Below are 27,056 nucleotides of genomic sequence, written 5' to 3'. Positions count from 1 at the left end.
TGTGGGGCTGACAAGACTCGACAGAGTCAGAAGCTCTGCAATTCAGGAAACCCTCAATACTCAACCACTGCTTCTCTGTGTTGAGAAATCACAGTTACGTTGGTATGGCCACCTGGTAAGAATGCCACAAGAGAGGCTCCCTCAGCAGGCCCTCTTTGCCAAGCCAGAGGGTGGGAGGCCACGTGGAAGGTCAAGGACTCGCTGGATAGATTATATCAAAAACCTTGGGTGGACACGTTCGGGAACCCCACCAGAACACCTGAGCTTGGTGGCAGAGGATCGTGACCATTGGAAGTTCCTCTTGCAGCTGTTGCCACCACAACCCAATTAGGAAAGGTGGGCCTTGAAGATGTATGTATGTATATATACTCACTAAATAAGGTATCAACAGATCAGGACATTTTTCTTTCAGAAACTCTTTCACTTTTGTTCTAGGAAGTTCTTGAATTTCAGGTATATCTTCAGTAAATATCTGAAAAATAGTAATATCAAAAGCATAAATACAAATATTACTATCAAAATATAATTTCAAATTAGAACACTACCATAATTATCTCAAATATTACTTGATGCCATTTATTATATTCACAGCAATCAACCCATGGAAGAATGAAAATTTCTAGTACATAGCCATCCAGTATATTACAGAATGAACTAGAGCAGATGGTTAGAAGTACTGGTTACACGAATTAGACCATGAATCATGCAGCTGTTGAGTCATGTATTTTCAGAATGGCGAGTGTTTTTTGAAAGGAGGAAAAAATCCTACCATTCAAAACTTATTTTGAAAGGGCCAAATGCTTAGATTTTGTTCAAATGTTATTCATATTTGCTGATTCCTTGCCAAAATAAATGGTGCACTTCCATATAATCTTATTTTAACTTTATTTGCACTGAAAGAAAAAGCCAATTTTCTTCTAATTTGATGCTTGGTAAATCATCATCATCAAATTCCTGCCATGTATCCTCAAGGGGTGTACAGGATATGATAGTACCACATGAAAAATTTACCTCATTACTAACTTCCTATCTACAATTTTCCTCCAAATCAGTCTGTTACTTGTCAAGACTCCAACATTATCAGATCTTATATTTCAATCATCTAAGGCACTTTGTACCGTATCAATCCACCTATATCTTGGTCTTCCTCTGGGTCATTTTCCTGCTAACCTAGCAGAGAACACTTGTTTTGACAACCTTTCCTCGTCCATTCTGTTTAAGTGACCATACCTGAGATTAGCTCTGCTAACACTTTCCAGGATGCTGACAATGTCAAGTTCCTTCCTAATATCCTCGTTTTTAATATGATATTGCCATTGATGCCATCTGTTCACGCCTATAATCTTTCTCAGGACTCTCATATCTGCGGTCTCTAGTCTTTGGTCAAGCGTTTTACTTCTGACCCAGCTCTCAGATCCACAAGTTAAAACTGGTTTGAACACTGTCTTGTATACAGCTAATTTAGCGTTCCGACTAATTTCTCTCTTTACTCCATATGAATTTATTCAATTGACTTCCTACCATACCAGCTTTGTTGATTCTGTTGTCTATTTCTATTTTTAATTTACCATCTTCACTAAAAATCGTGCCTAAGTAGCTGAAATGTTTTACTTGTTCCACAGGTTCTCCATTCACAACACAGTTGACATTTTCAACGATTCTGCCTATTTTCATTGTCTTTGTCTTTTTATTGCTGACCTTCATACCATATCTATTACAACAGCTATTCAATTTAGTCAGATAATCTTGCAGACTTGTAGCGGATTTATTTAGAAGTATAACATCATCTGCATAAAGCAAAGAGCTGACATTAACATCTCCAATTTTGATATCATGTTTAATACCACTTTCCTTCATAATGTGATCCATATAGATAATGAATAACATAGGGGATAATGTACATCCTTGTCTCACACCAGATTTAACATTAAACCATCTTCCTGTACTTCCTTCAATTCTAACTGCTGACTTACAACGCAAATAAAGACTAAGTATTGCTTGATATGATGTCCCATTGACACCATATAACCGTAGCATACTGAATAGCTTCTCTCTTGGCACCTCGTCATATGCCTTTTCCAGATTGACAAAACTTAAGTATAGAGCTTTGTTATATTCCCGTGCTTTCTCAACTATTTGTAGTAAAGTGAAGATCTGATCCTGACAGCCTCTATCTGGTCTGAATCCAGCTTGTTCTTCACCAAGATTTTCTTCCACAATTCTTCTCAACGGTTTCTCAAGTATACTTGCATAGATCTTGCCAGGAACACTCAGTAGGGAAATATCTCTGTAATTCTCACATTCAGTTTTATTTCCCTTTTTTTATATGGGTACTATGAGAGCTCTACTCCAATCATCGGGAATTCTTCCCTCTGTCCAGGCATTCTGAACTATGCAGTGCAACAACTGTAAGACTTTTATACCACCATGCTTCAGCATTTCTGTTCGAATATCATCTACTCCTGCTGCCTTTCCACATTTCAAGCCTTTGATGGCTTTTTCTACTTCAAGTATAGATATGTATTCCTGACTGCATGCCTGGTCAGTGTTTTTTACTACTGTGCTGTCATCACTGTTTGTTTCATTTAGCAGGCAAATGTCTTCTACCATTCTAAACTCACGCTTTCTTTCTCTCTCTTTCTTGATTTTTCAACAGAAAAGATCAAAGAATCTTGTCCAATATGAATTCCAAAAAGACTCTGAGTGCTTGTTCAGAAAGCCCCGTTCCAGAGTGACTCATGTTCTGTATAATTTTCTGATACTCTCTTATTTTCACTGGAATTTATCCTGTGGTGAAAATTAGCCCACAACTCAAGTTGTTCTCAAGAAGTGTGAGAAATTATTATTAATTCTGTGTAAAGTACTGGAGAAGTTCATTAACAGTCAACTTCTAGACTCTTATCTGGAAATTTTTTACCTACGAAATTATCATTAGTATGGACTGGATTCTGCTATTGTTCATCAATCAACAAAGGATCTTGCTTATGACAAATTCAGAAAAGAATGGAGAAACTCAACAAGTTGAGTTTCCCCATTTAATTGGATTTTGCACAAACTGAAACTGATCAACTGAAGAAAGTTACTGATAAACAAAAAGAATGAAGTATTATAATACCACAATCTTATTACAGTTTGAAGATAAAAATCTTTTTTACCATCACGTGTGATCATATAGAGAGAGAGCCAGTCATGTGTCTGACAGTAAATAATCTTTAACCTCAAACTATCTAATAAGGATGTGGTGCAAAATGTTTTCTATTTAAATGGATTGGTAATGACATCACACAATGGGTACAAAGGGACATTTAAATGCATGCACATGGATGCAAGACGTATCAGGAATAAGGATGAGAGGTTTTTTGGCATTGATAAACTCAACTTGTTCAAAAAAATTATAGGCATCACTGAGACTTGGTTGACTGAGAATGATATAGTTACAGGGACAGAATATAAAGGGTAATGTATTTTCAGGGAGAATAGAAGGAACAGGAGATGGGATATTACTGCAGAATTACAACCAACGAAATTAGAAGGGCAAATAGGACAAAGTATGTTGTTGGGTGCTGCTATAGACCAGAAGGTAACACAAGAAGATGTACATGCCATGTATCAGCAAATCAACATAATCAGTGTAGGCTGAACAATTATTATGGGAGATTTTAACTATAGTGACATCGATTGGACGGAGGCAAGGGGACACAGCAAGATGGAAGTGGGATTTATACAATTGTTAAGGAATAATTACATGAAACAACATGTTATAGAGGAGACGAGTAGTTTGAGGGTGTTGGATCTGATAACAGCATTCGAAGATGTATCCATAACCAAGGTAGATACTTTGCCTCCAATTGGAGAGGGTGACTGCTGTCTTGTTCTGGGAAATTGCCAAACACATGGGGGTTCTCTGTCAAGAAGGGGTTTATGTTCAACTATAAGGCTGGTGATTATGAGGAACTTAGGAGTCATCATGGAACAGTTCTATGGTTTGAGAAGCTACAGGGAAAGAATGTCAGTAGTGCATGGCAAGTGGTCAGAGATTACTCGGGGGTAGCAGTATCAGACTGCATACCAAAAGTCAGGAGGATAAACCAAGTCGGAATTAAGTGGATGAGTAGGGATATAAAGCAAGAACTGCAAAAAAGAAAACATTGTGGAGGAAATATCAAGAAAAAAGTGATCAGCATACTCATGAGCAGTATAAAGTGCAAGCCAGAAGGATGACTAGTATGTTAAGGAAGGCCAAATCAAACTATGAGAGAGAACTAGCCAAACAGGCCAAAGTAAACATGAAAGAGTTTTTTTGCTATGTAGCAAGTAAGAGGGAAAATGACTATGGCAGAATGACTTTAAACAATGCTCAAGGTAGGAAGATGACTGAGTCAAAAGAAATAGTTGCTGAATGATCATTTTGCAAGGGTGTAGCATCCAGGTGGAGATTTTACAGCTGGATGAGACACACGTAACAAAATTGAGGCAGATGAATAGAAGGTTGTTGTATCAGTCATCTTCCTACCTTGAGCATTGTTTAAAGTCATTCTGCCATAGTCATTTTCCCTCTTACTTGCTACATAGCAAAAAAACTCTTTCATGTTTACTTTGCCCTGTTTGGCTATTTCTCTCTCATAGTCTGATTTGGCCTTCCTTAACATACTAGTCATCCTTCTGGCTTGCACTTTATAATGCTCATGAGTATGCTGATCACTTTTTCCTTGATATTTCCTCCACAATGTTTTTTTTTTTTTCAGTTCTTGCTTTATATCCCTACTCATCCACTTAATTCCGACTTGGTTTATTCTCCAGACTTTTGGTATGCAGTCTGATACTACTAACCCCGAGTAATCTCTGACCACTTGCCATGCACTACTGACATTCTTTCCCTGTAGCTTCTCAAACCATAGCACTGTTCCATGATGACTCCTAAGTTCTTCATAATCACCAGCCTTATAGTTGAACATAAACCCCTTCTTGACAGAGAACCCCATGTGTTTGGCAATTTCCCAGAACAAGACAGCAGTTACCCTCTCCAATTGGAGGCAAAGTATCATAGCCAAAGCAGTCTTAGATGTTGCCATGTGCTCCTTGAACTGCTTTGGCTATGTCGATGATTTTGTTTGTATAGAGCTGTTGTTCAGGATTAGGATGATCTATTTCTTGCAAGGCTGCTGTAATTGCTGGACAGGTAAAGATGTGAGTGGGTGCAAGTTCAGTACTGGGGCAGTTGTTGCAGTTTCTATATGTTCTTGTATCATCCTCTATAATGTCCTGTTTATAGTCTTGCTATTGTGGTGGTGGTCTTTCTGTCAGCATTGATTTCGGGAATGTGATGTTATCATTCATTTCAGTGGAATTAGTTTAGCTAGTGCATTAGCATCAGCAAGAGTTATGCGAGTTTCTTGGTTGAGTTCTCTGGTCTCTTTTGCTAATTTATCAGCTGTTTCATTGTAATCAATACCTACATGAGCAGGAATCCATTATAAAACAAATTTTTTCTAAATACTTGAGTTGATTTAAGAGTTTATGGGTGTCTTGTGTGAGCTTGGTATTGCCATTTTTGATTGCTTCCATAACTGATCTTGAGTCACTGTAAATTATAATTCCCTCAGATTGTTGAGATGATGAAAATTTTAAGTAGGCTTTGAGTGCTTTATTTGTTGCGTAAAGTTCGCTGGTAAAATTGAAAGCAATTCTCCCAGATTCAACTTTTATTGAAAGTTTTCACCTTTTGAGAGTAGAAGGAGAATATCAGCGCCTCCATTAATCATATTGGTGTCTGACGATCCATCGGTATAACAAATAACCTGTTTGGAGGATGAAAGAAGGTTGATAGTATTCAGGCCTTTTTCTTTGAGCATTTCTTTTGATTCTTTTTTTGTACAGAGTTTGGTAAGGTTTAGATTTATGGAGGTATTTGGAAGTAAAGGACTGCAAAATAGAGGTTCTTTGTTTATGTGAGCATTTAGCTCATCAAGACCTATTTCCTTCCTGATAGCGTCATCATATTGTAAAGTTGATGATTTTTGAAGTTTGCATTTTTGATTCCAATGGTCATAAGTTTTTAGGGAGATATGATCGCTTTGGTAGCTTCTGATATTATTTATGAATTTTATGGTGACAATGGATGAGATGTGAGACCACACATCTCATCCACTAACAACATCAGAGCCCAACAGGGCTCTGATGTTGTTAGTGGATGAGACTGCACCAATGATAATCTTGGATGCTTTTGCTTGTATTTTGTCTAATTTTTCCTTTACCGATGAGGCCGAAGGTGACCAGATAGGTGCTGCATATTCCATTATGCCTTATTAGTGTAGTGTAAGTAGTTTTGGGGATTTTTGGCTTTGCACTCCAATTTGTTCCACAAAGCCTTTCAGTATATTTAATTTTTTTAGAGCTCTGTTAGAAGTGTTAGATGTGTTGTGTAAAACATAATTTCTGATCAAGCGTAATACCAAGGTATTTTTGGATTTGTGACTTTTTCAATTAGCTTGTTGTTGATCATGACTCTAGGATTGTAGGAATGTCTATTTTTCCTGTCTGTACTAAAGGTGCTTAGTTTTGTTTTGTCTGGGTTGATTTTGAATTTAAGTTCATCTGACCATTTTTCTAATCCTCTCATGGATTTGTTTAGAATCTCCTCTGATTCTTTGATTTTAGCACTAGTGTGCCAGATGGCTATATCATCTGCACAGCAAGTTACTTTTGTGTCTTCTGTAAGGTAGGGATGAATGTTATTGACATATAGCAGGAATAGTTAGGGACTGAGTACTGAGTCCTGTGGAACACCAACCCAGGTTCTCCACTCTCTTGATATTGCTGCATCGATTCTAACCTTGATCTTTCTTCCTGTAATGAAATCATCAATCCAGATTAAAGCGTTTCCTCTAATTCCAATATCATGTACTGTTTGTATTAATTTTTTGAACCAAACACAATCGAAAGCAGCAGTCATATCAAGGAATATGGCAGTTGTCTTTTCCTGAAATGAGTCTATTATTGTTTGGCAGAAGTGGAATAATTGATCTGCTGTCGAATGACGGGCTCTATAAGCAGTTTGGTAGTAGTTAATTTTCTTATTTTTTTGTCAGCCAGTGCATGAGCCTGGAGTGTATGATTCTTTCAGTAATTTTACAGAGTATGCTAGTTGATGCGATAGGTTTATAGCTTTGACATTCGCATTTTTGTCAGGTTGCAGGATGGGTACAATAACCGATTTTTTCCATTCTTTTGGAAGTTTGCCTGTTTGCCAAGAGGTATTGAGAATGTCCAGAAGTTATTCTTTGGAATTTTTGCCAAGGTGTTTGACCATATGACCAAAGATAAGATCATTACCAGGAGATTTATTAGGTGCAGTTTTCTTGATTGATGAATTTAGTTCACTTAGTGTAAATTCTTCGGAGAAGATGTCATTAGTTTGGTATGTTCAACATATTAAAAAATATGAATGTAAATGCAGCAATGGGACTGGATGACATAGCCTCTGTACTATGTGAATGTGCAAGAGAACTGGCATTTTCTCTGATGAAGTTGTGCAATCTAATTAGATTGAACAACAATTAGATTAAATCTACTCATCTCTGGCAGGGTTCCAAGAAAGCGGAAAGAGGGTAAGACAGTAAGATTTATACTTTTATTTATTTATAGTAAAACAGAGGTAGCAAACTATAGAACAATTAATATATTGAGAATGACTGTTAAAGTATTAGAAAAGATGGTGCAGGATAAAATACAATAGTGGTGGATATGAATGCAATACTCTATAGTGGGCAACATGGCTTTGTAACTTATTCACATTTTATAATAAAGTGACAACAGAATTGGATAAAGGTAATGGCTACACCATGAAACTACCCGACTATGCCAAGGCATTTGACAAAATACCACATGAAAAACTATTACAAAAAGTGAAGAGGATGGGAATGGATATGAGGCTAGTAGCATAGATACGGGGATGGCAGATGGACATACACCAGAGTAGTATATGGTGGGGTGGAGTCTAGGAGAATGATGGTGACAAGTGGAGTACCTCAGGAATCGGCACTAGGGTCACTACTCTTTAATTTGTATATTAATGACATAGGAAAAGATTTAAGAGGGATATTGAGTTGTTTGATGATGATGCAAAACTAGGGAGAGCAATAGTTGATAAAGGTGATGTTGATCTTGCAGGATGATTTAAATCAGGGGTCTTCAACCTTTCAGACAGTGCCACATTAAAAATTTCAATGAAGCCTGCGAGCCACTAAGCTATAGTGCAGTATTTAGAATTGTAAGATGCTTTCCAGATTCACAAGGAATACTGTGCATTTGATACTTTACATAAAATCCCTATAAAAATAAACAAACTCAGCTTTAAGAGCGCAGGTAGGAATCGGGTTCATGATAAGTAAATACAATCAATACTTGAAAAAAGATTGTTGGTTATGAAAATCACTAAATCTCTCTTAGAACTCACTTCACAACATGGCTAATTTTGTAGCGTATTCATCTAGAGATGAACAGTTGGACTCAGTAAGAAGCTGAAAATGAGTGAAGTCTTTTTTTGCGAGTTGTACCTCCCAAAGTTTGAGCTTGGCCACAAAAGCTTTGATGTGATCAAACAGAGTGTGCACCAGTTGATCTTTGGATTGCAGCCACATATTTAGGTCATTCATACAAGATGTCAGTCAAAAAAGCAAAGTCTGTCATCCACTTCAGATCGTTGAATTCATAATCAGCTTCCCCTTGGTTTGCATGAACTGCTGTATTTCGCTGCTTAAGTCAAAGACTCTTTTAAGAACCTTCCCTCTGCTCAACCAACACACATCACTATAATAAACCACATCGCCATGATCCGCTTCACACTCCTGGGTCAAAAACTCTTGGAATTGACGATGATTCAATCCTCTTGCCCTATTAATGTTGACAATAGTCACAATAACTTTCATGACATTCTCAAATCCAATAGTTTTTGCACACAAATTCTCCTGGTGGATTAAACAGTGGTAATGGACGAAATCTTTTCCTTCTAGTTCCGGTTCTTTCCATAGTAGCACAACAAATCCTTCGTTCTTTCCCACCATAGCAGGGGGCATCATCAGTTACCACACCCTTAAGGTTGGTTAAGCTAAGGTTGAAACGCTGGAGCATTTTCTTGGCGGCTTCAAGAATATCAGTGCCTTTCATCGTTTCCTTCATAGGTACGAGCACTAGCAGTTCTTCTGTCACAGTGAACTGTTGTTCAATGCCACAGACAAAGATAGCCAGTTGTGCTGTAATCTTCACATCTGTGCTCTCATCTAAAGCAACTGAATATGACGTAAATTTAGACAACCGTTTTTTTTTTTAAAGTTCCTTCAATGTCATTCGCAAGTTCTTCAACACGTCGTGCTACAGTTACCCCAGAGAAACTCAGTTTTTTAAACACTTCCTTATTATTTGGGTACAGAATTTCTCCAGCAGTGATGAGATACTCTTTCACAAACTCACCATCCAAGAAGGCTTTTGATTTTTTAGCAATTTTTTCAGCTATTACTTTGATAAACGCTTCGCTCTCTCTCTTCCCTCTGCCTTTTAAACGTACCCTGCTGGCATTTTAAATCAATTTGGAGACAGTTCACTTTGTCCACATGAAGCCGCCTTAAAGGAGATCGAAATTGGACACATGAAGTGTCTCATAGTGTCTTATATTGTATTCTTTTGATACTGACACTGACTCATGACGAATTAAACACACTGGCTTATCGTCGATCGGCACAAAAAAAGTACAAATTGGTCCACTTTTCATTAAAAACCCGACAAGAATCACTCAATTTACGCTTTTTACTCGTAGACACCATAGTGATGGAAGGTGAACCCAAAAAATGATCCAAAATGGCCGTGTAATGGTTATTATCCACTGAATATGTCTCACACCAACGAACAAAGTCTGGCAATATAAAACCACAATAGGCTATGGCTGACACAACAAACCTGTGTGCGCTTATACACGAATATCACACTGTTCACAACCGACTGACTGTGGATGAGATCCTCTTGTATTTATATGATAATAATGAGGTATCGAGAACCTTCGAGATGTATCTGGAAGGCACTAGACAGCACACTCGAACGAACTACTGCTTCAGCCATCTACCTGCGATGTTAGTACTAGTACTTAAGTACCATTGTTGCTGGTAGATGGCTGAAGAAACATGTCTATTTAATATTTATTTTTATAGGCTTTTATGTAAAGTATCAAATGCATTGGGTTCTTTGTGAATCTGGAAAGCATCTTACAATTCTAAATACTGCAGTATAGCTTAGTGGCCTGGGGGCTTCATTGAAATTATTTTTTATTTAATCGCATTTTAATGTTAAATAGTTATTTTTTCAAAATGTCCAGAGGGCCACGGCAAAGAGCTCTGCAGGCCACAGGTGGCCCATGGGTTGAAGACCCTGATTTAAATAAATTGGCATTGTGGGCAAAGGATAATGATTGTCAATTTAATGTTGCAAAATGTTAGTTTATGCACTTCGAGTTGAAAATGTTACATATGGTGTATCACATAAATGGTATTGGTTTGCAGGAAATTGATGAGGCTAGGGACTTGAGGATATGGTAGACAAAGAGTTGAAGTTCAGAGGGCATATTGAAAAAGTTGGTAAAATAGCTCAACGAATTACTTGGATGTTGAAAAACATGCTAACAAATAAAGATAAGGAAGTTATTATCCCTCTTTATAAGGCTATGATTCAGCCATATCTTGGCTACTGCACACAGATTTGGTCAAGGTTTCTTGGGGACCAGGAGATGGTTGAAAAGATTCAGAGAAGAGACCAAGCTGGTGACGGGTGTGTGGAATATTCCCTACGAAGATAGGTTGAAGGTTTGTGGGTTGAAAGTTGAAATTTTTCTCCTTATCAACTAAATTTCAAGTTTAGTTGATAAGGAGAAAAGGGAGGACATGACAGAAACTTTTAAGACATTAAAGGGGTTTTATAAAATTGATACAAGTGGAATTTTTCAATATATGACAAATAGAGAACTAGGGGCCATCCATGGAAGTTGTGTAAGAGTGTGGTTAGTTAGGGATGTGTGCGTTCATTTGGTGTCAATGAACATGGTTTGATTTTTTCTATGGAGAGTGGTGAGTGGGATGGATTGCCAGAATTGGTTGTGAGTTCCCTGATGGTGAATGGATTCAAGGAGAGGTATGATAGGATTTGTGTGTATGATGGTAAATTTGGATCTCTCATGATCAATCTCCATGGAGATGCCATGGAGTAATAATAAATAAATAAAAATAATAAAAGATCTATTTCGCCAACTCTGCTCTTTCGATATATATCAATGATCTTCTTCAGATGACTGGAATTTTAATTTGTAGTTATGTTGTGGAATGAACTAGAAATCAACTGGATAACAGGTTCCCCTCTTTCACATTTGACAAACATTGCACTGTACAAATAAAAAAAACTTCAGGAATATCAGCTTCATCATCATCATCATCAAATTCCTGACACGTACCCTCAAGGGGTATACAGGATATGATAGTACCACATGAAAAATTTACATCATTACTAACTTCCTATCTACAATTTTCCTCCAAATCAGTCTGTTACCTGTCAAGACTCCAACATTATCAGATCTTATATTTCTATCGTCTAAGGCACTTTTTACCGTATCAATCCACCTATATCTTGGTCTTCCTCTGGGTTGTTTTCCTGCCAACCTGGCAGAGAACACTTGTTTTGTTAATCTTTCCTCACCCATTCTGTTTAAGTGACCATACCATCTGAGATTAGCTCTGTTAACGCATTCTGGATGCTGACAATGTCAAGTTCTTTCCTAATATCCTCGTTTTTAATACAATATTGCCATTGATGTCATCTGCTCACGGCTCTAATCAACTTCTACAGTCCTAAATACCAATATCTACACAACTGTGCAGAATGGTTGTGAGGAAAAAAGCTTGGCTGGACAAGTAGGTCTATTAGCATAAACATATGAACTAATATCATCTCAGCATCCAAGAAAATATTCTCTTTTGCTCCAAGCATTTACTTTACCTCACAACAACTAACACTATACAAATCATATCTTTTTTTTTTTTATCCTATACATGAGAAGCTGAAGGGCCTATAAGCACATCAGTGGCATGTCTGAGGTGTATGCGAGGACTCAGAAGTTTACTGCTATGTTTTTTGAAGAGTTGTAAGTTGTAGTTGTTTTCAAATACTTCTTATGGTAGGCTGTTCATGAAGGGAGATGGAATAAAAGTAGGTTCAGCAGTAAGTGGAGGAATAACAGTTGCCAGTTCAGTGGAGCAATGACCATTGGAGCACCTATAGAACAAACATAGAGCTCAAATACTGCATCTGTGAGATAGAGGGTGAAGTAAATCTGTAAAAGAGGAATCATCTATGAGTCACATTGCTCTCCTCTGAACAGCTTCATGCATTTTTAGAGTATGGATATGTTTCATACTCATACCCATAATCTGCATGGGCTGATTTATATATTGCTAAGAGTTGGTTGGGTGTTACACAGCATCTTGAATGAAAGAAAGCGCCTACTTTTTTTGGATGCTAAGAAAGCTACTGACATGATGTCTTTGTGCCAAGGGAGACGGGAGGTGAATGTTAGTCCAAGCAAAGAGATCTGATCTTGTCTGGTGATTTGTGCATTATTACTGAGGGTAAGTGAGCTGAGATTTTTTCTGTGAGAGAAGAGGCAAGACTCTATTTTGGTGTCAACGTACATGACCAGACTGTCCTCACGCTGATTGAATGATAGTACATAGATCAATGTTTAAAACTCTAGTTGTAGACGATCTTGATACTTGAGATATCTGTACTGCATGATTTGTCAAATGAGTAGGATGAAAGGAAAGTCCTATCATCTGCAAAGCTGTGGATATGATTAGTAGTGATTGAGAGTAGCACATTTATGTATATGAGAAAGAGAGTAGGTGATAGAACAGAGCCCAGAGGTACTCCTATAATGGGGTTGTGAAGCTCAAAGAGAGGGAGCCATCAACCCATGACACATAGTGAATGACCAGAGAGGAAGCTAGCAACCCAATTACAGAGGGTAGTGGGTAGATCAAAGGATGAGGAGGATGAGGAATGGAAAAGCGGTGGGCCTGACAGAATTCCAGTGGAGGCATGGAAGGCACTGGGGGAAGAGGGAATTGACCTGCTGTGGGACCTGTTCATGAAAGTTTGCCAACAGGAAAATATACCCGAGGAATGGAGGGAGAGTACTCTTGTTCCCATCTACAAGGGTAAAGGGGATGCACAAGACTGTAAAAATTACAGAGGAATAAAGTTGATATCCCACACAATGAAGATCCTAGAAAGGGTTTTTGATGGTAGATTGAGGGAGGAGGTGGAGATTGCAAAGGAACAATTTGGCTTCATGCCTGGTAGATCAACAACAGATGCTATCTTTGGGTTACGACAGATGATGGAAAAATATCGAGAGAAACAAAGGGAGCTACATCTGGTATTTATTGATCTGGAGAAAGCATACGATAGAGTGCCAAGGCAAGAAGTCTGGAGGTGTCTGAGGGAGAAGAAGGTGCCCGAGAAATATGTCAGGTTGGTGCAGGAAATGTACAGAAATGTGAAGACAAGTGTTCGGATCTGTTTGGGACAGACAGAAAGTTTTCAAGCAAGAGTTGGCTTGCATCAAGGGTCAGCATTAAGTCCGTTTCTGTTTAATATTGTGATGGAGGTGGTAACAGAGGAGGTGAGAGAAGATGCACCTTGGACAATGTTGTATGCAGATGACACCTTGCTTTGTGTAGATTGAAGAGAAGAAGCGGAAACTAAACTGGAAAGATGGAGAAAAGTACTGGAAGAGAGAGGTATGAGACTGAGCAGAAGTAAGACAGAGTATATGTATTGCGCAGCGGCCAGGAGACAGATCTGGAGCTGGAAGAAAATGTCATCAGGAAGGTGAGAGACTTTAGATACTTAGGTTCAACAGTGGAAGAAGATGGAGGAGCGGAGAAGGAAGTGGGATGCAGGATACAAGCAGGTTGGAGGAACTGGAGGGAGATGGCTGGAGTGTTATGCGATAAGAGGGTGCCGATCAATCTGAAAGGCAAAATTTATAGGACAGTAGTGAGGCCAGCTATGACATATGCTATAGAAACTGTGGCCCTGAGGAAAAATAACATTAGCAGGATGGAAGTAGCAGAGATGAGAATGCTTAGGTGGATGTGCGGTGTGACCAGAAAGGATCATCTGAGAAATGACTATGTCAGGGGAATAGTGAAAGTTACGAACTTAGGAGCGAAAATACAGGAGGCAAGGTTGAGATGGTTTGGTCATGTGATGAGGAGGGAGGACGAATATGTGGGAAGAAGGGTCATGCAGATGGATGTGCAAGGAAGGAGGAAGCGTGGGCAGAGCTGGTAGAAGAGGACTTGAAGATGAAGAACTTGGATGTGGTGACAGCACAAGACAGGAAGGTGTGGAGGAGACTCATAACAAACAGTGACCCCACTTAAGTGGGAGAAGCTGCAGAAGAAGAAGTGGGTAGATCAAAGGATGGCAGTTTGTTTAGCAGACCTCAGTGCTAGACACAATCAAAAACTCTGGAAATGTCAAGAGTGACAGCACAAGATTCACTAATCCTTTCCGTTGCACATGTCCAGTGGTGAGTGATGTAAGAAAAAAAAGGTCAGCAGTGGATCTTGAATGGTGTAATCTATACTCATGGTTGCTGATTAATTGATGGTCCTCTGGGTAATATAGAAGTTGGCTACTGATGATTTCTTTGCTATTTTGGAGAGAACTAAGGTGATGACAATTTGTCAGTAGTTTGACAGTAAACCTCTATCTCCCTTTCTTGGAACAGGCTGAATATGTGATTGCTCCTGCATGTTGGAATAAGGACCAGCTATGTATAATAGATTGTAAAGATGATACAGGACAGGTGTTAGCTCTGGAGTATGAATTTTAAAAACAAATGGAAAGATGAAATCAGGACAAGGACACTTTTTAGTGTGTAAGCTTTTTTCTGTAGTAATTTTACGTCTTTTTGTCGAAAAACTACAGGTAGCATATGGTGCTTGGATTTCAGTATGGTAAGAGGTGATTTCACTTGGTCATTAATGCAGGAGTTTGAGAAAAAGAGTAATGCTAAGGGGTCTGCTTTATCTTTGGGTGAAGTAATAGTAGTGCCATCAGGATGAGAGAGGTGGAGGTGCAGATGAGCAGAAGTTGCATCCAACAGCCTTAGCAAGAGACCAGAAAGGATGACTTCCACTTGGACAGGAGGCAAGTTTTCTGCTGTTGACCTTTATGAAATTGGATTTGAATCTGCTGATGACTGCTTTGCATTTGCGTGCTTTGGTATAGGTAAAGTATGATGCACTAGTTCTTGATGTGAGCCACCTGTAGTAGGCTGAATTTTTTTCTTCAACTGCTCTGATATACTCTGTAGACCAGGGCATGAAAAGCAGACAAGGATTCTGAATAGAATTGGGGGTGAAGGCCTTCACGTTAGTGAGGATAATTTCTCTGACTTGTTTAGAGCAGGTGGTAGGATCAGATGATCTGAAACAATAGTCAGACCATGGAAAAGAGGAGTAGAAGTTCCAGAGGTCATTCCATTTAGTGCCTTTGTAGTGCCACAGGATGCAAGGTTGAGAGTGGATTGAGGTAGGGCATTCTGGGAGGGAGGAGATTTGTACAAGATTGTGGTCTGAGTTGTCAAGAGGGAAGATGACCTTTATGATGTATTTGGAGGGAGCACTGGTTAAAAAGAAATCCAAGATATTGGATGAATGAAGAGGGTTCTCAGGAATCTGTGTAGATGAATGATTTGCATTACATTATTGCTTATGGCAAAGATTTCTGCTTCTCATCCAGCTTGGTTGATGGTGTTGGTAAAGGGGAGCCAGTTGGAATTATGGATGCTGAGGTTGCCTAGGAAGATGACCTCACTATTTGGATGGCTAGATTGCAGCTGTTCGAGTTTCGTGGAGAGGAATGTGAAGAGATCTGAGTAATTATCAGAGTATAGAGAATGGTAAATGCATAAGATGACTAAGTGTGGTAAATGCCATTTATGTTGGTGTTAACACCACAGATATTAGTGAAGTGGACATGAAAGCAAGTTTTTAATGAGGAGATTCTGGCATGATTTGCATGTAGTAACTGTGTTGTGTATATTTGATTGGAATTAGTTTATGAGAGAAATTCCTTTTTCTCACATTGTCACTCTTTGTAAGGTTAATTGTTAGTTTGTTCATGGTTAGATGGATAATTGTGATAGGTGCTGAAAAGAATGACAGACTTATAATGCCAATTCAGTTGAACAATGACCATGGACATAGCTACAAGAAGAGATAGAAGATATCAAGCATCCATAAAAAAAGGAGTGCAGTAAGTCAGTAAGAGATGAATCAACTGCTTTCATTGAAACAGTTTTACAATTAAGGTCCTGAAGGCATCCTGTTCCAAAAGTGACATTCAACTGCTAAAAAGATCTGGGATTTAAGATGTGTGTGTGTGTGTGTGTGTGGGTTGGAGGAAGGGAAATCAGTTATTCAAGTAAGACAAGAGGTGCTAACTGTTCATAAAAATTAGCTGAAATCTGACATGCCCATAAACAAAATAACTGCCATAAAAATACCGAGAATTTTTGATGTATATCACATCTTGTGGTTATGTCATACGCTTCAATAAAAACATATTTAGGATTAATACTCGATTAGTTTTTATTATTTTGTTTCTTTCAGGCATGCATTTATGAAGTTTATCAGCATAATGTCAGTTTTAGCTTATGAATAAATTTTTAAAACAATAGTGATCCATTTTTGATCTGATTTGGTGATATAAAGTAATTGTGTTGATTAAATCATGAAAGATGTTAATAACAAATATTACTCAATTTTTCTCCTATACAGGCAATTTAAAATGAAATGATGCCTGTAAAAAGAATTCTCTAGAACTGACAATGCCAGGTGATAAGCTGAAGAACTTTCAAATGTATTTTCATAGGTGTCAAGAATTTATATAAATAGACACTTAACACAATTATTATTCTAGAGATAATTGAAGATAATCATAAGAAATGAATTTAGTAATAACATTTTTGTACAAGTACACTATTCATAAACATGAGTGAATCCAAAGTTATTATTTTGTAGAAAGAAATTGTATATTGTATTATTTCACTATAAACAGAGTTAAACATTACTCAAAGTGCTTTTACAAAAGCATGGTGAATTGATAATTTCCTCAATTCCCTGCCTTAAAGTGATAACACATGATAACAGTATATAATTCCTGAATTTTTTGACAGTCAGCAGTGTAGCTAGGTTTTTAGTGCCCTTACAAATTTGTAGCTAAGAATCTTTTATAGTTGATAACCAGTAAAATATTCTGCCATTGGTGCCCTTCTGACAATGATGATCTTGGCAACTGCTAAATGTTGAAGCATTTCTATGCCCCTGCTGATGACACATAATTTAACTAATTCTCTAGCTTCAATAATAACACTGAACACACTGATTCCCTCAGTAATTTGATGGATTTGTTACAAAATACACACATTCGTTTATTAAATAAATACAGCAATGTTTGATTTGGTTTAAAAATATTTTCTTCTTTTTTGAGCTAGAAATGTCTAGACTAATATATAGAAAGTAAAAAATCAAAGATGGAAGGACAAAAGCCATTCCTATCAGTACTGATTAAAGTTGTTGGAAGTTTATCCACTTGGTTATACTATGAATTAAAGATACCAAGAAATTATATACTTGGTTTAATCCTTTATCCAAGTGTAAGCAAACAAATTTGCACCTGAAGTATTTTCAGGACTGTGGCAACTCATATATAGAAGCTAATGACTTCTATATATCACTTACCTTAGGGAAAGTGATACATATCCTTACGGGTATGTATGATGTTATGGTACGTACGTATAATAATATGGGTAGTGACCCTTTCTATAATGCATACTATTATACATACCCGTAAGGATATGTGCTTTGCATTATGGGATACTGAGGCAAGTGATGTGAAGTCATTAGATTCTATATATGAGTTGCCCCAATCCTGAAAATACTTCAGGAGCACACTTTGTTTGCTTACACTTGGATAAAGGATTAAATCAAGTATATAATTTCTTGGTATCTTTAATTCATAGCACTGATTAAAGTTATTCTTCTGCTTACTTCATACATAATGAAAACTCATTTTTTTTGGATTTACTTTGGCCTGATTAAATAATTTTCTCTTATAATCTAATTTGGCCTTTCTTACAATACTAGTCACTCTTCTTGTCTGCTCTTTGTACTCTTTGTGAGTATGCTGATCACCTTTTTCTTTATATTTCCTCCACAATGTTTTTTTTTTCTTTCTTTTTACAGCTCTTGCTTTATATCTCTACTCATCCACTTAGCCCCTGCTTGGTTTATCCTTCTTACCTTAGGTATGGAGTCTGATGCTACTTCTCTCAAACAATCCGTGACCACATTCCATGCACTACTTACATTCTTTCCTTGTAGCTTCTCTAGCCATAGCACTGTTCCAAGATGCCTCCTAAGTCTGTTATAATTACCAGCTTTGTAGTTCAACATAAACTCTGTGGTGGGGAGCGTTCACATGCAAGTCCACCCTGCATACTACTATTATCTAATTCTCTCTAGTCATGATCTGATAGAGTAAGCAGAAGCAAGTTATTCAGCAGCCAGTTGGGAAGCCTCCTGATACATTACCATTAAATTATAAGAAGGAACACATTGGGTTTATTTGGTCGTATTAAAGAAATAAATGAAACTGACTAGTTCTGCAAAATTGCCAGCCTCCTCAAAAATCCCAAGATTTTTTGTTGTGGAGCAGAAGTAGAGAATAGTATTCTTTGTGCCATTCTACAGAGCTTCTGTTTCCATCTCTTATATTGGTAGACTTTCTCCCAAAATTGCCACCCTCCTCAACTCATGACATAACAGTGGCTTTCAAGCCCATTTTGACTATATGAGGTTTATTGCATTCATCTAAAGACTACAATCCTTGCAACAAAATCCTGGGGATTTATAATATTCCATGCTCTTATGGCCTTTCTTACATAGGGCAGACATCTAGAAGTTTGGAAATCAGACAAAAAAAAAGAGCATATTGGAGTCAATAATAAGAGAGAAGACAGCTCAGGCGAAGCTTTTCATTTCTCCTACACACATCATACCATGCCTTACATAGTGGACAACTTCGCTGCCTGCAACAACATAAAAGAATCTACAATGGTCATCTGCTCACAAAGCACATTCAATAGAAACCATAGAATGGTCCTATGTGATATTTGGAAATCACTCATTAAATCTTTTTGCATATCAAACTTTAACTTTTCAGTCAATTATCATGCACACATCACTGAACAATAGCTGACCCATGCCAGCTTCCATGCTCTGCGTGTTTTCTGTTTTTAACTTATATTGTAACAGTTCCTACATGTTTCTATATTTTGGTAATGTAATGGTTCATGTTAGCCTTTTATTATAATTTTTGTTCATCTTAATCCTAACCCAAAAGAAGCCACAAGTATATGAGACAAAACTAGTCAGTTTCATTTATTTGTATTAATATGGCAAATAAACCCAATGTATTCCTTCTTATAATTTGATTTTACTGGTTGAAAATCTACATATTCAGCATTACATTATGTTCAGTCCCCATGCACTATGTAGAAGTCAGCTTCAGAACAGAATGTAGTTGTACTGCCTCCTAGTTAATTAAAATGCATTGAGCATGAACATCAAGGCCAAACGGTACTGTACGTGCAAAAATGAGGGAGGATAGAAAGGATAGAAAATGGAGACTACTCTGAATACAAAACCTAACAATATCCACTTCATGCCTCCAATAAGTCAGATGACGAATGTCATTATTACCTAGAAGTCTAGTTGGTATTTCTTCCAACCAAGGAAGATGTGGTTTGTAAAGAAGCTTTTTTTTAAAGATATACTTATTTAATTAATCTTTCAAAATTACTTTGAAAGATTATTAAAGGCTGTAGCAAACAACAGAAAGGTGACATAAAATATACAAAAGGAATGCAGTCAGAAATACATATCAACATTTCAGATTAAAAAAAAAAAAATTAGAAACCAGAAATGTGGAGAGACAACTGGAATAGATAATATTTAATCTGAAATATGTGGTAAAAAGTTCTGCATGGATGCAATGCATATTCAATGACTGTTCACATCCAGAAAGCTTGCATGCATCCTAAACAGAAACCAAAATAACAGTTGTAAGTCCAGATTTTTACTTGATCAAATTAAAGACCTCTCCTCTTTTTTATTTTTTTTAATGTCACTTCCACCCATCAGAGGCTACAAGGCCTATAGCAAATGCATGCTATGCATGGACTATGGTCAATAGCAAAGTAATATGTTGACATTCTAAAAGAATTGGAGGTTATACCCTGGAGAATAATTCATGGAGAAAGCTGTTCCACAAAACTGAGGTAGACTGAATAAAAGATGACAAGGAGGAGCAGGCTTGGTGAGTTAGCAGTTCAACTGTAAAATAATGCTGGGCATCTATTGTTTGCATTCTTGTAAGTTCAGTAGAAATGGAGATGTATAATGGATGCAGTTCTACCGAACAATGCCCAAGCAATATCTGCAAGAAACACAATGCAGAAGGCGACCATCTATGTTAAAAGTTTATAGTCTAACCAAGTGGGGGAAAAAAAAAAAAAACTTCCAAAATCTCTCTCTGCTGAATTGCATGAAGAATTTTTAGAGAAGTCTTGGGTGCAACACTCCAAATGTGAGAACAGTATTCCAAGTTGGGTTGATTTGAGATTTGTACAGAGCAACTAGGCAGAGAAGTAACATGTTGAGAGAGAAAAGGATGCAAAGTATTTTGATAGCTGAAGATGCTAAAGAACTGATGTGTTAACTAAGAGTAAGAGTCAGTCCAAGAAGAGAAATCTGTTCTTGACTGCAGGGTTCAGCATTATTATGGGAAAGAACTAGTTTTTTTTTGGAAGAAAACAGACAAAACTGTTTTGGAAGGAGTGAAGGTGGCTACCACAATAAAGGATGGTGTGGAGATTAGTGTTTAGGGCTTTTCATTGAAAATCTTGAAGCCTGAGATGTTTCAGCACTGCAGCTTGTTGTATGAGTAGGATGAGGTTTGAGGTCAGTGAGCACAGGTAATTTATTTATATATAAGAGAGTGGATGAAATTGTAGAAAGGTTATTAGTTAGGTTAATATATATATGCATATGGCTATAATGATTCCCTTCTATCCTTAAAATTCAATCTTAACATTAACTTCAACAAAACTGAGTCTTCACACTTCAATATAGAAAAGTCCACGCAGTTAGCCTAGTGGCCATGTGCTTTGCAACCATATGCCTGGGGAAGGAGTGTCCTGGGTTCGATTCTTGTTGCTGACACGAGGAGCTTAAGGATCTTCCTCAGCCATAGCCAAGTTAGCCGGTCTTGGGCGTCGACAGCAGGGTTTTTTCCCCCCAGTTTATCTGGGGTTTTTCATCCCGCAAGCAGGCAAATCGCCCCGTGAACACATGGATCTACAGCCATAAATACTTAATCCACCAGGAGGGGGCTCAACTCGCCCCAATAGGGACGGGGGAGAAAAGGGAGGAAACTCTATATGAATAAATAAATAAATAAATATACAAAAAAGAAAAACAGTTTAATAATTCTAAGATACATAAATAAAAACGAATATACAACATTATGAAGCAAACTTAAGAAAAAATCATCTCAAGATTTAAAAAAATAAATAAATCACACTTTATCTGGGCCCAAAATATGTCAGTTAAAAATACATCTATATTTCTTAACTACATCTGGACTTCTCTAATAAAAGCTGAAAGAAACTGTTCCTTTATCTCTTCAGTGGAAACATTTCTTAATCCTGAAAACCACTTTTCTCTTATGAAAGTCTTGAAAATAACTGTCGATTTCCTATTCACAGCAAGAGATAATGAAATAATGTTCAGACATAATGAAATCTTTAACATGAATACTCCTGTGTTCTTCCTTATATGACTTCTATAAAGTCACAAACATTTCTTCTTTCAAAATGCACATTTTTCCTCTTCTTATATGAAGGATTTCAGAGGAAAAACAATCACTCATCTAAAATCAATCAATCATATCTGTTCTCCAATAACAGCAATAAAGTGGTTACTGTTCTAATGGAATATTCTTTCTTCTATATGAAAAAACTGCACACACACACACACACACACAAGTTTCAAAGTTCCTTTAATTTCTTTTACAACTGTTATTTCTAATTATGCTCATATCGCAACACCTAAAAAACTTTTAAATGTCTTTCTTACTACTGTTTTTGCATTTTTTTTTTACATTGTCAAGGAGTACAAAATGAGGCATGTAACACACATGCACACAAATACAATACAAAACTAACCGAAATGCGTCGAAGAAAGACTAGAGTCCTAATTAGGTGGAGCACCTCTATGGACACTAGTCAGCAGCCTAGAATTATTAAAAACAACACGTAAGTCCACAGTAATAACTTTAATTAATAAATAGAATACAAATAGATAGAAATAGAATACAAGTAACATTCGTTACTTGTATTCTATTTATCTGTAACACTGAAGATGTACTATTATTTTTAGTACGAAATATCTACCTTATTTATTAATTAAAGTTATTACTGTGGACTTACATGTTGTTTTTAATAATTATACTATGCCACAGGTCCCTCTAAAAATAACAGTAACCTAGAATGTAAACTGGGATCTCAAAGTATAAGTTTCTCATATTTTGGGAAGTTTTATGCAACTATATTTATTTAAATTAGGCCGATTTTTAAGAGCAACAGAAGATTCTAAAAACAGTCTTTCTCTTCTAAATTTATTGTGATGGAGCATGATGATCTTTATCCAACTGATTCTGTGAGTTGTATCCAAAGCATGGTCTGCAAGGCCAGATTGACCATAGTCACGACTGCAGATGTATTTTTTATGTTCTTCCAACTGGATGGTAGCTAATCATCCTGTCTGTCCATAGTAGGCCAACTTGCAGGAATAAGGAATTCTATATACACCAGGAACTGAAAAGTGGAGCAGATAAGGGTAGCTAGTTTTAAGTGGGGCTTTAAAGTGGTGCAAAGATTGTATTTCTTTAGATTCTGAATATTTTTTATGATGTGCCTCGAACATAAGGGATGATGACAGCATTACTAAAATCTTTCTGAAGAAAAGGTCATGGATTGAGGGAATGATTGATTTTTTTTTGATATTGTGGAAAGAACTGTAACCATTAGATAGAAAAGTATGACTGAGTTCTACTGCAAGAGAGGTTTCATTGGAACGAAGGTTATAAAGCTCTATGGGTAAGTATTTTTATGACACCACATGGTTGAGATGGGGGGGATGATCGGAAAGTTTGTGAATGTATCTGCCTGTGTGAATGGATTTCCTATATACTTAAAAGGATAGGTTACCATTAGGTAGGCAGGTGACCAAGGTATCTAGAAAGGCTAGACTATTATTTGTTTCCTATTCCACAGTAAATTGGATTCTAGAGTGAAGGCTATTGAGGTGACATAGAAAAGTCAGTATCTATATATCTCAACGAGATAGAAGCCTCAAGAGGGACTGAGTCAAGAGCTTGTTTTTCAAAATCTTCCATAAACAAATTGACAGGGGAGGGGAGAGCAAGACCCTATAGAGTTACTGCTATCTGTTTATAAATTTTGTTCTTCCAAGAGAAATAACCAGAATGGATAGCGAAGGAAAAGAGGTCAATGGTATCAAGGAGGAAAACTTTTTTTTTAACAGTAATAAGGTATCATTTAAAGGAATGTTAGTGAACAATGAGGTGATGTCAAAACTCACCAGGATATCACTAGGTCTCATGAACAATTATATTTTCAATAGAGATTTTTAAATGGAAAGAATTTTTTATGTATGATGTAGTGGTATGACCAGTAAATGGGACAAGAGGTTTTACTAACTGTTTGGATAATTTATAGCAGGGAGAATCAGTGGTATCACAAATCAAGAAACTAAAAAGTTTCTTCCTGGCCTCCTGATATCTTACAAAAAAACTCAAACCCTTCAGTTGCCATACCCTACAGATATATGGCTTGCCAAGATTCATAAACCGAATTCTTCCCTATGACCCATAGTAGATATCACTAATTCAGCTCACAGAATCAACTGAAAAAAGCCCATCATGCTCAACCACAGTAAATTTAGAAGAGAAAGACTGGTTTTAGAATCTGCTGCTGCTGCTCTTAAAAATCAGTTTAATTTAAATAAATATGGTTACATAAAGCTTCCCAAAATATGGGAAACTCTAATACTTCAAGATCCCAGTTTACATCCTAGTCTGCAGACTAGTGTCCATAGAGCTCTTCCTAATTAGGACTCAAGTGAAATTCCACGCATTTCAGCTAGTTTTGTATTGTGTTTGTGTGTGTTACGTCTCATTTTGTACTCCCTGACAATGTCTCTGTAACTGAGACGAAATACTGGAAGCATTAAATACTTATTTTAATTGTTTCCTAGTGCTGTTTCACTCCATTAAACTTTTATCATGAGTTTTTCCTAGTGCTTAAGCCTTAACACACCAACTTTCATCCTCAAGATAGGCATTGCATCTGGAACAAACTCTACTTACACTTTTTGAAAAAAAAATTAGTTACAACAAAAATATCCTCACTAAACTTTCTAAAAACATTCCCCCTCCTCCCCAAGTTTGAGGAGGAGGGGGAATAAACTACATACGTAATCCTTACTTATATCAACAGATAAACTGGGCTCACTCTTGAAACAACACAAAAGAACAGTTTACAAACCTCTAGATAAAGTCTCCAATTTCCTCAGACAAATTATGGACTATCAGGATCCTTTCTCCCTTTCCCAGGTGTCTATAGCATCTACCTGTCAATGTGGGATAAAGTATTTTGGACGAACAGGGCAGACCATGATTACCAGAAGAAAAGAACATAAAAAATATATTCACCATGGACAACCAAAAAGTGGAATAGCCCAACATGCCTTAGATAAAGACTATTTCATCAGGTGAAACAAAGCAAAGCTACTATACAGATCTTAACTTAAATCACAAAGAATGTTCCTAGACATGGCTTGTGTTACAAAACCCTTTGAACCAGAACAGAAATGATGGTGTAATTCTGCATAAATTTTGGCACACTGCTCTATCTGTCCATCAGTAATAACTATGACACATCACTAGAGAGGGCTGCAGTCACCTTCCATGTATGTGTTGTTCTTGTTCTGAAGCCATTATAATTTTGTAATTCAGTTGAGTGCATATCTTAAAAATGCCTTTCATAATGTTAACTTGAGTTGGCAAATGTCAGGTTATAAATACTTAATTTAGTTATTTGATTCCTGTTGTCTATGTAGTTTATTCCAGAAAGTTTTCAGATGATGTTAATTAAAATTATTAGTGAAATATAAGCAAAATAGCAAAACATTACTTTTGATGGAACTCATGTCTTCCGCCATTAGAGAAACTATCAAGTATATAGTGTAATATTTCCTGGTTACTGCACCATTGTAAAATTTCTATGTTTCTTTAATCTGTCTATTCGATGTTGTAATATATCTATCTATTTCTTTTGGTTGTCTTCTATATTTTTATTTGTTAACTTTATTATACTTTATTCTTGTCCGTTACCTTTCTATATAGTCAGTTAATCTTAATTCCTTTTCTCTACTTTCAGTATATTATACTTATACTTGAGATTTCTAGAAATTTATTTGATTATTCCAGACTGCGCCACTAAAAATCTCTAATTGGCATAAGAAACTTATTATACCTCCAGTAAAGCACCTCTATACAATTAATTACAGTCGTGGTTAACTCCTAACTTAAAATTCGTATAAAGGTTTAATTTCTTTTCCGCTCACAGGATCGGATTTTATTTGAGAACAGTGCAGTTGCTAAAAGATCAGACAGCACTTCTTATAAATAAAACAAACATATTTATTTACACTAAGACAGTAATACAATGTATACACTTAAATGATGTTACTATCATTTCCTCTCAGGGCTAGGTATCAAAATTAAAACATCATATAGGACAACTCTTAGGCATGTTATAAACATCAAGGGCGTAAATCATCAAACAATTAATTCTATATATCAAATAACTATCAGCCCATTTACAATCTAGGAATTACCATGCTTTTACTAATAAAATCTCCAATTCTAACTTTCTCAAAAAAAAAACTAACACTCACTTAGCAACCAATTTTTCACACCAATATAATTCTAAATTCTATAATTTTCTTATCAGTTCTTTTAAACCATTTTAATGCAATACAACGTAAGCTTAAACTTTCATTAATATCTTTTCAATTATTCTAAAAGCAGATTCACTTCATGCAAATTAGTTTTCAATCTATTACATCTTTCAGTTCTAAGAATTCAGTCCATCCAAAACAGTCCATCACATCATAAATAAGAGAAAGTTTTTAACAAAAAAATTCAACTCGCATTAATTCTTTCATAGGCACAATTGCACTTAGTCATATCTTCTCTTTCTGGCTTATTCTGGATCCCACTCTATTGTTAAGGCTTGCTCTATTGCTTCAGATGCGTCATGGAAACCGTGTTCTCCTCTGGAATTTTTTGTGGGGATGGAGCTCGATCTTTCGGCGTTATAGGCGCTAGGACGTACGGTCTGACAGTCAAAGCCTTGTCATCCGGTTCCTGAGCCGCTACTTGCTCTATAAGGTTTTGCCTCCGGTTACCCTCCACAAACTCATCTGGGATTCCATGGATCGACCTTCCCCTCTTCTCCTGGCGTCATGTCTGCTGGTGCACGCTAGTTGATCCTTGTCAGTCCATTGCTGACCTTTTTATTTCGCCTCTCGCGGGACCCTGCGCAAAGTTTTTAGATCCCAGATATTTCCGCGCAAACTTTGAATTACGGTCCAAGATCCCCTTACCTATCACGTGCTAACTCCTTTCCTTCTAGAAAGTTCCAACTTCTATCTCCCTGAAGCATAGTTTAATCCCCTTTTCAGCATAGCGTAACAGCTTCTGATGTATACCGCCCCTTTTGCTATCGACCTTGAAAG

At 36.9% G+C, this 27,056-nt stretch overlaps 1 protein-coding gene across 2 annotated transcripts in view; it reads right to left on the bottom strand.

Annotated features, from left to right (window-relative positions):
• The window catches only part of Vps39 (vacuolar protein sorting 39), a 296,426-nt gene that overhangs the window by 79,412 nt on the left and 189,958 nt on the right, over positions 1–27,056 (bottom strand). For both annotated transcript variants that reach the window (XM_090410885.1, XM_090410886.1), the window contains exon 18: positions 374–472. In XM_090410885.1, the coding sequence (XP_090267011.1) occupies positions 374–472 (99 nt within the window). The remainder of the gene's footprint in view (positions 1–373; positions 473–27,056) is intronic.

The sequence above is a fragment of the Typopeltis vanoorti genome, chromosome 21 (genome assembly GCF_054136105.1).
Source record: "Typopeltis vanoorti isolate ZY-2024b chromosome 21, IOZ_Tvanoo_1.0, whole genome shotgun sequence".
Taxonomy (NCBI): domain Eukaryota; kingdom Metazoa; phylum Arthropoda; class Arachnida; order Uropygi; family Thelyphonidae; genus Typopeltis; species Typopeltis vanoorti.
Note: the sequence above shows the minus strand (reverse complement) of the source record. Positions and strands in the feature narration are given on the sequence as shown.